This window comes from Lactuca virosa, chromosome 8 (genome assembly GCF_052849685.1).
Source record: "Lactuca virosa cultivar CGN04683 chromosome 8, Lactuca_virosa_CGN04683_v6, whole genome shotgun sequence".
NCBI classification, from domain to species: domain Eukaryota; kingdom Viridiplantae; phylum Streptophyta; class Magnoliopsida; order Asterales; family Asteraceae; genus Lactuca; species Lactuca virosa.
The window spans coordinates 34,744,656-34,759,388 of NC_136433.1; the positions used below are offsets into that span (position 1 = coordinate 34,744,656).

Below are 14,733 nucleotides of genomic sequence, written 5' to 3' on the forward strand. Positions count from 1 at the left end.
CCGGCAATTGTTAAACACTAAGAGGGGTAAGCGGTGACGCTTAGTGAGTTCAATAATAGATACAATATAACGTTATGCCATATATATACTTCAATATGGCAGAAGCAAAGAGGAACAAGGAACAACAAAGGCATATGCGAATCATGTGACAAACTTTCCACATCAATCAATGATTTGATACAAAGATATACGATCAATAAAGCTTCGGCCCAAATGGCACAAAAGACATACACTTTCAGATTTAAACATTTCGGTAGATTTCAGGCTTATAGCCCTGTCTAACCATCTGCCAATGCCATAGAATAGAAGTCATTCTCTTACGGAGACATGCTCTACATGGCCAGAGGCTACGTACCAGTACCACCGTGAATCTAAGTCCTTTCACTGATCACATGGTCAAAGGTATAACTTTGCTATCATAAATAGCCGAAATAAAAATAACACGGGAAAATAACCCGGAATAATAACACTGAAAAGCACATAGCACATATAACACATAACATACAATTGTTCTTATATATTAAACTCACCGTGAAATAATCGGGGGTTAAAATAGTAATTTGGGCAGCACTTCGACTCTAAATATAACTTCCTTTGTTGAAAACCGGGAGATTTATTAAAAACCGGGCTCTGCGAGGGTTGGGCTTCAAACCGAAAAGATAAATTTCTCGGGCTTCTCGGGCACTTCGGGGCGTGTTTCGGGTGTTGGAAATGACACCGGGGCTTCGGGGGAAGTTAAAATAATAAAAATATTGAAAAATGGTAATTTCTCCAAATTACCCGAGAAATATCGCAGGCCTCCCTTTTATAGGGCCGAGGTTCGGACCGGAGAGGGCAGGTGGCAGCAGGTGCGAAGGCCACGCGGCAGCAGCAACGCGGCTCGGATGCGAGGGTCGGACGCCAGACGGCTCGGCTCGGACGGTGACATCTTGCACGCTTCAGACTTGACACAGAGATGACACGCGTCGGAAGGCTATTGGATCTCTTCGGACTCGTCATCAGCATCGGACACGGGGCAGGTGACTCACCGAGATCAGACTTATCCATGCGAGGTTTCTCGGAAATTGTGCCCCGAACTTCTAAAATCCGTAACTTTTGCATACGGGCTCCGTTTTTGACGTGCTTTATATGCACGTGTAGGTAACATCATGCTCTACAACTTTCGTTTAGACTTCGTCGGCTAATTTTGACTTTATTTTTAATATTATTATTTTTAACAGACCGGGACAGGAAAATCCGTTAAAAATTCATAACTTCTTCATCCGATGTCCGTTTTCGTCTGTCTTTTTACCGTTGTACTACTATTGACGAAACCTTCGATTCTCATTTAGGTTGTGTCGGATAAAAATCACTCGATCTAAAATTCGAGTTTTTAGCTGTCTACTATTAAGCTGAAACTTAGAAAAATCATAACTTCCTCATACGAAGTCAGATTTTGGCGTTCTTTTTATCAAAATTCTCGGTTTAACAAATACTACAACTTTCGTTTAGCGTTCTTTTTATCTAATGAAATTATCTACAACTTTCAATAATAAAATTTTACTTATTTAAAATTTTATATTTTCGTTAAATTTCGATATTTGTCTTTTAATTGGAATCTCATAAGACTTCCAATATGTTCCGATTGATTCTAAACATAGTTTTACTTCTTTTCTAGTAAAAACTATCCGTTAGAACTCAATACTCATAATTATATAATATTTCATAATATTATTTACTTAAAACACGATTTCAAAACGTGTATGTTACAGTTTTGGCTAATAATCAAGCGATCTGAAATTCGATTTATGAGTCCGCACTGCTACGCTGAAACTTCGAAAACTCATAACTTCCTCATACGAAGTCAGATTTTGACGTTCTCTATATGTACGCTTTTGTTTTTACGATTACTCCAACTTTCGTTTAGACTACTTATGCTAATAAGCGATCTATTTCCGATTCACTGTTTACGATATCTGTAGCCGTATTGGTTCGAACGCGAAACTTCAACGCATCATAACTTCTTTGTTATAAGTCAGATTGGGGTGTTGTTTATATCTCCGGAATCCTCATCACGACTACTCCATCTTTCATCAAGGCTATTCGTCCAAATTATTATTCTATGTTGGACGTATATTTTATTCTTATTTTAGTATATTGTTTTAAGGACGTATACTACACATAACTACGTAAATCACATAATACTCATGTAATTATCTTTATTAACTTCATAAAATGTTACAATTGTTGACCATTACAAATATATAATCTTATTAATGCCTAGCGAGAAACATGAACGTTACATTATAACACAAATGTATGTATTCCATTCTAAGAGATTCGATTATATCATAGGGTTCTTAGTTTAGTTTCATAAGTATGTTGCTATTAATTGTAAAAGACATAGATCCTTTATGTTGCATGTACCCTTAAGAGTTAAGTGAAATTCCGTGTGTACAATGTTTAGTAACCTATAAATTCCATCAGTGGTATCAGAGACAGCCTTTTCAATTGATAGATCATAACACTTGAAAAACGAAAAAAAATCGAGAAAAGTGTGGCGCGCCTTTTCATAAATCCATTTTTTTCGGGTTCTGATTACCTAATTTGATTAGTAGGGTAAATTTTAGTCATTATCTATTATTTTAACTGTTAAAATCCGAACCTAATAATGCTAGATAAATTTAAAACCCTAATTCGAATTTTGAGGAAGTAAATAAGAAAACCTAATGTTTAATTATATGATAATTAAATGGAATTATCCTTAATGGATTTTAACATAAAATTTAAGTAATGGTTATTTAAAAGATAAATATTAAATCCATAATTGGTTTAAAAGATTAATTAATTAATCGTTAATTAAAAAATTTGAATTTAAACCTAGTAATTTTAAAATGTTTTAAAATACACCCTATATACATATAAGAGCTTTAATACTATACGTATAACTAAAAAATTCAGTCGAATCTCTAGTACGCTTCATTCACGAAGCCATATTATAAGAGAGGTATAAGAAACGACCTATAAAATGACCATTGATGTAACATCTGGTTCCAGGTAAGCATCACTTATGAGTTTACGAATTAAGTATTAAAGGATGAAAACCTTGGCCACGACGTGAGCATGTATGTGTCACGACGTGACGGTGCCTGAGGAAGAACATACATCTCATTGGTTGTCACGACGTGACAACATGTTGGTCACAACATGACGACCCTACATGCAAAAACCTTAATTATAGGGTTTGTGCCCCTATTTAAGGGAAGTGAAGGCTAAGGTTTGCACACCCTCAGCCTCCATCACCTCCCTTCACCCTCAAGAAAACCCTAATCCTCCATTATTGATTGTGAGCTCCTTTTTGGCTATTTCTAGCCTAGAAGAAGAAGAAGAGAAGGAGTTTTGGTACATCATCTCAACTAGCAAGCCTCTCTCTCATCATCTTGAGCTGTACTGGGACTCTTGTATGTCCTCAAGTTCCTGATTTTTAGCTCAATCATGTTAGATCTAGAGTTTTGTCCACTTTTCTCAATGTTTGAAGAAGTTTGAATGTTGGAAACTCGTAAAGTTGGCAACTTTATGAGTTCTTGAGGCTCCTTTGTGATTCCCTGTTCTATATCGGGAGAGTCAGTGATTTATGAGTCCATGCCTGATATTATATCTCATTTTTTTCCTTTATTTTGACCTAGCTTGTGTTCAAGACATGCATTTCTAAAAAGCAATAATTTTTATGGTGCTTTGATATGGGGAAAACATTTTGGAAAGTTTGAGTGCTTTGCTTGATGGATTAACAAATGCATTAAGCTATCTAGAGCGATCCTCACAACGTGATAGGTTGGTTGTCACAACGTGACGATGGTCAGCTTCATAATTATTTTCTCCTCATGCTGTCACAACGTATAGCACCCGAGTCTCCATGTATGAAGTTAATGATTCATTCTATTTTAATTAAAGTAAAAAGGTGGTGGAGGACCCGTGAGTATGTTGAGTGTACATTTGGTACGCACGACGTACTCCTTGCATGCGCGTCATCGAGTGATCCCCGACATACGCTGGGCGTACCCATGCGTATGCTGGACGTACTCAAGTCATGGGCAAACCTAATTTTTTGGGTTTGCACCTTATTTAAAGAACTTAAGTCCCTCAAGTTCGTTACCCTCTCATCCTCCACTGCCCTTTTAGTGTCAATCTTGAACCCTAGCCTTCTTGAGTGCATCTTTGAGCTTACCTTGAGTGTTTTGGTGTTCTTTGGTGGTTTGAAGAAGAAAGAGGTTTGGGAAGAAGAAAAGGTGAAGAAGGAGCTTGTAGATCCAGAGTTCGTGCTCCATTTCTAGCCTATTGAAGGTATAAAGTTTGAACCTTGATCATTACAAGCTTAGATCTAGGTTTAGGGTAGAATATGGCATCTTTTGGTCCCATAGCTTGGTTTCTTGGAGTATGTGCAACTCCAAGCCATTTGAGTTGTCCTTTTGGACTCTTGGAGTTTTGTGGAGTCATAAAAATCATATATTGGAAGTTAAGTCCCAGCCATGCATGTGTTAGTGACCCCCTAAGTTAGTTAATGGGATTAATTCATAGTTTGAACCCCCAATAATGCATGAAAAAGCATAAAGTTTGCAATTTATGGCTTAAGACGTTATTTTGAGCTTGGATATAAGTTTTGGACGTTAGGGCTTAAAGGATTAAGTCATGGGAGAATTTTTGGCTGACTGACCAGTATGCTGGGTGTACTCTAGAGTACGCTGCGCGTACTCGGTCAGTGCCCCAATTCCGGATGGTCATCAGCGTACGTTGGGTGTACGAGCCGTGTACGCCGCGCGTACGCAGTCTGTAGGCTTAGATGACTTTTGGGCTCGATTAGTGTTGGGATTTTGGACTTGTCTAGGTTGGGCCTTAGGGCCACCTGTGGTAACAAGACATTTTTGGGCCTAAGGCCATGTTAAGTGTTCTTGGGCCATATTGGGCCTTAGAGGACTTATAGTTGGGTTTGGATGCCTTTTTGGACTTTGTATAGATTTGGGCCTTGGAGGGTGGGAGGCCCAATAAGGCAAGGGTAAATAAGCCCTTTTTGCCTTAAGTCAAGAATTAGGGTTTGGACTTTCGAGTTAGGATGTGGCCTAATTTCTAATTAGGATTTTATGCTTGTGAATTAGGAAGCGGAATCGTGAGTCATCCGCCGAGTGCGATTTGATAACTTCAGTCTGAGGTGAGTCTTCCTTCGCAGTATCCGAGGGTCGAAGGCACCAATGCCGGCCCACTAGTTTATGATGTAGTGTGATGATTGTCTTTGTGATAAATGTCAGTTATGCATGTATTTGCTTGATGACTCTGTGATTCTTGTTATGATATTATATGGTAGTAGTAGGGGGTGAAATAGACCCGGTATCCGGTTGAAATAGACCGAAGGGGTAGGCAAGCACCCAAATATAATTGATAGTATCCGATTGAAATTGACCGAAGGGGTAGGCAAGCACCCAAATATGCTTGGCAGTATGTTTGTTTAGTATGTGATATTTTGGGGGAACTCACTAAGCTTTGTGCTTATAGTTTTCTGTTTCTGTTTCAGGTACTTCTAGTTCGAAAGGGAAGGGTCCGACCTGATCGCACCGCATCACCCTATGATTTCCGCATTTAGAGATTTTGGGAATTTGTACTCTGATAACATGTTACTATGATACCCTTTTGACTATTTTGATACTAGTGTTTTATGATTGAATGAAATTAAAAACAAAAATTTTATCCGTATTTCTACGATGTTACACAACGTAACCAAAGGGTGGTCACGACGTGGCGACCGACTGAGTGACCTTTAAGTGTTGACTTTGACTATGACCGTTGACTTTTTGAACAAATTTGACTTTACGTCAATATGAGGGTTTTGGTCTGTATTTTGAGATTTGGTCCATGTTGTTGTATGTGTGACCTGTAGTGCCAATTATTGGATCTGTGATTAGTGTTGTTATCTGCTAGATTGTGATGTGAGTTTTCTCACTATAGTTTATACTGCAGTATGTGTCATTGTGTGTAGGATGTTGTTATACGGCAGTGTTATGTTAGATTGGTAGATCTGCTATGATTACATGTAGTTGCTTATTATTGTTTTGTGCATATGTCGACTTAAGATTCATTAAGCTTTACAACCAAAAGTTCCTGAACATAAACAATTGAGAATTGTAACTAAAACTTGGATAACAAAACTATTGTATCTTTACACTTAAAGTTCATTAAGCTTTACAACCAAAAGTTTTCGAACATAAACAATTGGGAATTGTAACTAAAACTTGGGATTGTTGTGGAAGTTTCTCATTCATCAAACTAAGAACATCAACTTAGTGAAGTCCTTTGTAATAACCGTTAATCCTTGTGAGCGAAATGTAACGTCCCAAAAATACCGAGTAAAAATTTCATTTTAAATAAGTTAAATCCATTCATTCATTGTTCCAAAAGACGATCAGAGTCAAAGTATTCTCAAAACATCAGAGTAATTTGTAAATGTTCAGTGCATAATAAATCTCTGGGGGATGCAGCTACAACCATCAGAGTAATGTGCGTATAGATATATTCGGGTTGATACCTCCCGTATGTGGTTGCTAGCTACAACCATCATTTGTCGAAATAAAATGGACGATAACTTCTTGTTTTTATCTTTAGTCTTTTTATCACGATGTCGATGAAGCGTCGTTAGGACAACGAGCACCAATCTGATTTTCACTGTGCTTCACGGAGGCAGATTCAAGTCATATAGCTCGGTTATTGTTCCACAAAATCCTGGATTAAAAAAATACTAATACATACTAAGATAATGTTGTATGTAGTATAGAGATTCACAAGTAGAATGTTAAACAAATTGATATTGTTTATTTACATAGAATAAACACTTAATATTAATATGTTGATTTTTACTTATTCATCATAAGTAAATTAACATGAATACTTGTATCAGATTACAAGTATGAGTTTCACATAAATCATATCAGTAACATTTTTGGTTATATACTTGCACAAACTTTTCTTTGCAAACATTATACGTTTTATAGAAGTTATTTTTTATAAAACTCACTATAGCTTGGTTATAATTCCACATTGCCCGAAATTCACTTCAAAAATACTAATACAAGTTAGAATATAACTGTATGTAGTATAATGATTTACTCTTAGATCAGGATTAAGAGTGTTTTATTTAAATAAAATAAACACTTAAGAGTATACAAATCATGTTGAATTCAACTTATATTTCATAAGTGAATCAACATCCATACTTATATGGGATTAAAGTACATTTACACTTAGGTCATGATGACGCTTCTCATTGTTATTTTACAAGTATGAATTATAAAAGTAACATTTTTATATAATCTGATAACAGTTCACTTTTATATACAAATCCTCTTTTAACAAGACAAACAGAGTCAGAAAAACCTGTAGAACTCACCAATAATTTTTGTTGACGTATTTCCAAACGCGTGTATTCTCAAGAAGTTAGAAGCTGGATTTCAAGCCTCATGAGTTATGAAATAACCTGTCTTTTATTGTTGGCCAACCTGTTCATGCCTTTTTGTTTTTGTTAAATTACGCCTTGCAGAACTTGTTTTGTAAACTCGCATTTCCGAAGTTTGAATTAATGTAATCCTTGTATTCAAATCTATGAAGACATGTAATATTATTCAATTCTTGTACTGATCAATGTATGTTTGTTAACTGTGATCCAATTTTCGACGTCGCAACCTCGACGTTTCCGCCGCCGGCCGGGGTGTGACTAATAGTGCACTGCCCAAACTTGTTTCACACCGCTTCACCATAGACCGATCTCAAATCGATTTTAATGCATAGAATGCCAAACCTATTCAAAACGCCGATTCAATTTATATGAAATAGGTTTCTACCGAAACCGGTTCGATTTCAAACACCTGGTTCGATTCTTAAACCAATTTTTTTCGCATCCATAATACACTCAAAAACTCCTTTCTACCTAACTGTCTCATTGAAATGTGCTTCAAAATCTTCGACAAATTTGCTAAAATTAACACTAGCCAATACCAATGCATATTAGGCTTAAAAAGGAAAGGTGTCTATTATTTTTGAGCATATAAAAATCTACAAAAGCTGTTATTTTTGAGCTGCCACAAATCTAAATTTCAAGATGTCAAAATTCAGCAAAACCATCCCCTTATAGCCCCAAAAACATACTTTTGTTTAGCCCAGGACACAACGTTTTTGAGCCCAAAAAATATTTCCATTTTAGCCCAAAAAAAGTTTAAAAGTTTAAAACACACAAAACGGGAGCGAAAACGAGTAGACCTGCAAAAAAGGATTGGTCTCGGACTGAATCCAAAACAAGACCGAGACTGGACCGGTCTCAAACAAGACCGGACCGAAAAAAGATCGGTCATAAAAAAGACCGGACCGAAAAAGACCGACTCAAGACAGTCCAAGACCGGTCCGAGAAAAACTGGACCGTTCTGAGACCGGTTCCAAAAAAGATCGGACCGTTTCGAGACCGACACAAGACCGGTTTGAGACCGCTCTAAAAAAAGTCCCGAAACCAAAGTTTATAAATATATCATTTTTGTGTTAATTACATAATGTTTAATCACACACTATCTAACTTCATTTCTTTTTTTATTTTATTAAACTTTAGTTTATTGTTTTAATAATGTTTAATCTATCATTTTGGTGTTAATCACATATTTGTCAAGAAAAAACTCGAAACCGAAACTAAAAAACCTAACAAATACCGAAACCGGGCCAAAATAACCCGAAAACCGACCGAAAAAACCCAAAAACCGAACAAAAAAGACATATAGAAAGACCGCGAGACCGGACCGAAAAAGAACGTGACCGGTCCCAAAAAAAGATCGGACTGAAAGAGACTGATCTGAAAAAAGACCAGCCCGAGACTGGATGGAATCGGTCCTAAAAAAGACCGGACCATTCTAAGACCGACCGCAAAAAGACCATACTGTTTCGAGACCGACCCGAGATCGCAAATACGCATGTCTAAAAACGAGATGGGATATCAATTTAGCACATATATCAAATTTTGGACTTTTATACATTATAATTTTCAGATGAATTTAATCTAAAAGATATAATTTCAGCTTTTTCAAAGAAAAACTTGTGATATAAAAAGGTTAAAAAAAGACATTAGCTGATACTTGTTCAACAAAAACTTGTGGTAAAAAGAAAAGTATAACGCCATCCGTGGGACTCGAACCCACGACCACGTGGTTAAAAGCCACGCGCTCTACCAACTGAGCTAGAACGGCAATTGTTCATAAATCAGATTAGTTATATTATATACGATTAATTTGCAGTCGTTATTGTTTATACACAGGATTTACTATCTTGCGCCGGCATCAAGTGTTTCTTTCTTCCCTTCCTTTCTCAGCAGAAACAGAAGCCGCTCCACCACCATCACCTTATACACCGCCGATCGCCACCACCATCGAATTATACGCCGCAGCTTATCACCGGTGCACCCCTGCTCTATTCAATCCCTTATCATAAAAAACATTTTCCCTTATTTTTTCTGTTGTGAACTGCTACGACGTTCCTTCACTACCGGAAGCACTTGCCCAGGTAAAAAACAATTCATCTATTCTTCTTGTTTAATGTTTGTGTACAATTTAGGGTTTAAATCGGTTATTGATTCCTACAGTTTTGATATGGGTTTGATTGTAGTTGCACCCGTTCAATAATTAGGTTTCGTTTTCAACATTTTCACCTCTTTTACATTTTAGGGTTTAGAAGTAGCTAAAAAAGTGTTTAACTAACAAAAGGCTATAGGCCAAGTCTTCAGTCAAATTACAATCGTTTATTGCAGACTCTTCCCTCAAAATTTTGTTTCAAATTGAATATTTCACATTACTTACTCGGTATTCTATCAGCCTCAGTTGGGTTTTGAACTCAAACCTATTATCTGGCTGAGTCTTGACTGAAATTTGGTTTCTGAATATTTCACATTTTCAACATTTCCACTACATTTTAACTTGACGCAATATAGTTTCTTACAGCTTTTAAACTTCCTGAATAACAGTTAATCTTTTCATCTGATCATCAACTATCTGTGAGCACATTCTATACACATTTGAAAGTTGTAAAAAAAGCATGTTTAATAAGTTGCAAAAAGGTTATTTTGTAAACTTTTAGAAAACATATAAAAACGAAATTGTGAAAAAAAGATGGGAAATTAATAAAAAAAAACAAGTTTTAACCAATTTCATAATAAAAAAACTAACCATTTGTACCATTGCCCAGATGCAGCAGAGAAATTCTGGCAACCGGCGTCCATCGGGAACCGATGGCTCCGATTTCTCATACAGAATGGTTGTGGACAACAGTATGTCTTTTTTCTTCAGTATGTAATTATAGTGTTGTATGTTTCATCTTTATAATTTCAACTCTGTATTTGGATCTTAACTTTAGGATATACAAAGGTAGCCAAGGGGAAATCCACACTCTCCAAAGTTCTTGTGATTCAGGTACGCTTATACGGGCTCTTTTGCTGCTTGCTGTTTTGTATAGTTTGTTAAAATCTTATATGATTATTTGCCAAGTTTTTAAATGATAGATATGAAAAATTGTTTGCATCATTTGTGTAGGCTTTTATGTTGTTTTCTTTGATGGTTGTAAACTTGAGTAACAAGATATCCATGTTGAATGCAATGCAGGCAGTGGTAGTGGTACTAGGAGTATTTGACATTCTTTTCACTCTGTTAAAGAAGGAGCCTCTTGAAATATTAGCTGCTGCATCGATATCTTTAACTTTGATTGCAATTATAATTGGTGAATTGGGTAAGCACTGTTATTTTAGAAAATGATATGTTTGTGTATGAAGTTATTTATTATTATTATTATGATTGTTTTGTTATGTTGCAGGTCGAAAGCGTAGCAGAGTGAGCTTTTTGAAATTCTATATGGCTGCATCATCTATAGGAATACTTGGATCAATTGCTTCAGGTATCGAACTGAAGGCAAGCACACCTCTTGTTGGTCTGAGTAACTGGGAAACAGATAAGTTTGATCTGTTGAAGATTGCTTGTGTTTCTGTTGGTGAGTATAATAATTAATAAGCCTTTGTGCCAATCTGTTAATTTGAAAATATAGTTGGACAGCTTAACAATTGGGGCTTTATTGTGTGGCACCACAGGACTGTTTGTGCAAATATTTTCTATCAGTAAAACAACTTCTCTCATCGGGAATATGTCTCCTCCAAAAAGAGCTTCTTGATGCAAATCCTCACTATTCATCATCTCTTTATCTCTTGTCTTACTAGAGATGCGTTTTTCTTATTGATTTAGTTTTGTTATTTATTACTCTTGGATTGTAATCCCGATTTTAAAATCATGAAAAAGGATTGGACATCTTCTATGGTATATTGCTGTGTATAAGCTTCATACTTGGATAGAGCTTTTTGGGTGACGTTCAAATTTTGAAAAAATTAAATTAAATCCAATCCTAATTTGAATTTTGAATTCATCAATTCATCGTTTGATATAAAAATCGTACCCCAAATTAGAATTCAAATTCATTCCTATCTAATTAAACATTCTAATTTTAAATAGCCAAAAATTATGGGTTATCCCATAAATTAAGGATAAATAAACGGCTCACCTTATTTTTTCTTCAGAAATCGTATTAAATTTCTTCTTATACCATCAGCCTATAGAATCGATCAGCAAGAACTTATTTTGCTTCTACACAATTATAAATAAACAAACAAGACAATACCATGTAACTTCTATCAAAGTTCATTGCTGTAATATTCAATGTAAATGTATGTCAGTGTCTATGTTGGTTTCTGTTGTTTTGTATCTTTCATACTAGGGGTTGGTTATGTTGGTTCTCTTTTCTTCCTACATATTCAAATAAATAGAAAACTAAAATACCTTTTTTTTTATGTATCTGTCATCGTGTCTGTGTTATAATGTTTGTCTTCATAAATCATGAAGGTCTTTCAATGGTATGTCTCATATAGAATAGATACTTAATCTCATAACGTTTTTTTTCTTCTGTTTTTCTGCATTTTTCTATTTGCCTACATTTTTTATTTGTTATTTTCTGTTTTTCTGCAATTTCTATTTTGGATGCGTGTATGTTTAGCACTGTATGTTTTGATGAAGCATGAAATAGCAATGTGCTTTCAATGGTATGTCTCATATAACATCCTACTTTTATTGATACATAGTACAAATTTTGATTTTCAAATCAAATAGTAAAATACATTACTATTTTTTACTTATTACACATGGACTTTATATTATATAATTTTTATATAGCATCCTACTTTAAATTCATACTCACATATTTTTTTTAACCAACGATCAGGAACATTGCTATGAAAGTAGGAATAACTATGTGAACCCATCTAATATTCGAATCTTTGATTTAACTGGAGATTCAAATTTATCCTTAGTTTCAAGTTTTTTTCTACAATAGTAGTTTATACTCTGCAACTGAGCATACACTTTTTTAAGAATAGTTGGGCCAAATGCCATAAACAGCAATCCTACCAAAAATGTAAAATCAACATCTAATTTAGACATTGTCTTTTTTTAAGTTTTATTATTTTAGTCTCTCTATTTTCAAGTATTTACATCTAGGGCATTGTACTTTATTGTCCGATCAATCTAATTATCATTTCTTTTTTCCTTAACGTCATTTTGTAAAATTATAGTTTTTTAATTTAAATCTTAAATATGTATTTTTAAACGTAACATATAGCAAAACCCGAACCAAAGAAAATTGTACTCTAATTAAACATTAAGCAAAAAACCGGTCATAGTGGGAGGGCTTTGCTAGACTCTTATAAGAACCGTTAGCTAAACATTACGTATAACATCTATGTGGCATTGCGACATAGATATGCATTATATATTATTATGCACTTTTAGAGACTAAAAAAGAGGCCCTATTTTTTGAATGTTAATGATTGTATAATCCAAATATTTTATTTTTTTAGTCGATGATAATTAGTTTATATTATTAAAACCTTTCGATTACTTCTTTAACAAAATGTCACAAACATATAAACTTGAAACTTACAAAATGTTTACCTTTAATAACTAATTGTATATCATCTTTATTTAAAGCAATTTTTTTTTTGCAGATTCAAAGAACATGGAGTATATTATCATTTAAAAGAAAATTTAAAAAGTTATACTTGAATAATAGAAAATCTAAAAATATGTATACTATATAAGTCATTCAAAATTCATCCACTATACATGTTTTTAACATGAACGAGAATAGTTATAGTCGAAGTTATATATATATATATATATATATATATATATATATATATATATATATATAATAGTTTTTTTTTTCATACTTAGTATATCAAATTTAAATATATCATATTACATCCTTATGTTTTTCTCATTAATAATGATTTATATAACATTATTTCTTTTTTGTAACAGTTTCAGATAATAATTAAGAAAGACGACCATAAACTTACCAATATAGATCAATTATATTATACATATAACTGGTTGCAAAAGTATGACTAAATAATTTTTTTCCTTATTATATAATTTTTTTTATTGTCAACCGTGTAACACACGGGTTATAACCTAGTTATTAATATTTGATATAACTAAACGAAAGATGCCATCTTTGGGGTAGTGTATTCCTAACCCTGCTTATATAGACATTAGAGAAAACTGCAAATTTGGTCCTCTGTTTGTCAAAAAAATTGCAGTTTTAGTCCCTTAAACTTTCAATTTTGCATAGATCGTCCTTGTGAGCATGTTTCGTTGTGGTTTTGGTCCCTCAAGATAACACCATCTGTTTAAGTCCGTTAAGTCATGCCAAAATGACCTTTTCATCCTCTATTTTAAAGATGGTTGGAGCAAGACTTTCCGGAAGAATGATATACCACCGGCGTATTTTGAGGGAATGAGCAAGAGAGAAAAGTGGGTGGGGTGCGGGTTATTTTTTTTTTTTATCTAATATCAATATTTTTATTTAAAATAGTGGGTAAAATAGTCATTTGTAGCATGTGTTAACGAACTTAAACCGATGGTGATAATTCGAGGGACCAAAACCACAACGAAATATGCCAATAAGGACGATGTATGCAAAATTGAAAGTTTAAGGGATTGACCTAATTTTTTTTTGTCAAACATAGGACCAAATTTGCTGTTTTTTTTCCCGAGATTAGCATATATGAATTTTTGAATACTTCGAGAGTCTCGTAGGGTTTTATGTTTTAAGGGTTGCATGCCGACTTAATGAAAAACGGTAACTCATTGAATGTTTGAGATATGTATGAAGTTGGCACTTGGGAGGGGGCCTCACTTCCTACAAATGGGACTCACTACATGCCAAGTTGGACCTGTTGGGCCTACAAAATTACAATCAACATTCTGGCCCACACCACACCACAATTGGTATTCAACTTCAACAACCTCTCTCTCTCACACACACACACACACACTATATCTTCATTAAAGCCTCATTTCGAATACGTACCTTGATGTGTGCTTGAGGACATTACCTCTATGCTACTAATTGTTGGGGAACTCATGTTACAAGATGTCATTGTTAGGTTTATGACTGACATACACAAATTAGGATGTAGAAAAAAAAATAGTTGGTTGTCATTGCAGCTGATACGTCCCTGGGCAACCATCAGACTCCACAACTCAACAACTTAACAATAGCTTGGGTGACACCAAATGAAATCTAGTAGGGTATAATCCAATCAAAGTTACGACAAAAACTTGGAAAATTTTGTGTTAGGCTTGTTTG

The 14,733-nt window shown here is 34.7% G+C and overlaps 1 protein-coding gene and 1 non-coding gene across 3 annotated transcripts; one reads left to right on the forward strand and one right to left on the reverse strand.

Annotated features, from left to right (window-relative positions):
* Positions 1-9,169: 9,169 nt before the first annotated feature.
* On the reverse strand, positions 9,170-9,242 carry TRNAK-UUU (transfer RNA lysine (anticodon UUU)). Its single transcript has one exon. It is a non-coding gene; the product is annotated as a tRNA-Lys (tRNA).
* A 75-nt stretch (positions 9,243-9,317) lies between these two features.
* LOC145131732 (jagunal-like protein) lies at positions 9,318-11,351 on the forward strand. 2 transcript variants are annotated; one of them, XM_079066389.1, is made up of 6 exons: positions 9,318-9,555; positions 10,234-10,315; positions 10,402-10,457; positions 10,647-10,770; positions 10,855-11,028; positions 11,126-11,351. In XM_079066389.1, exons 2-6 carry the CDS (start codon positions 10,234-10,236, stop codon positions 11,203-11,205), a joined length of 516 nt encoding a protein of 171 aa, XP_078922515.1. In that variant the 5' UTR covers positions 9,318-9,555; the 3' UTR covers positions 11,206-11,351. The 2 variants fall into 2 exon arrangements, with proteins under 2 accessions (XP_078922515.1, XP_078922517.1); XM_079066391.1 differs by having other exon boundaries at positions 10,240-10,315.
* The last annotated feature ends 3,382 nt before the right edge of the window (positions 11,352-14,733 follow it).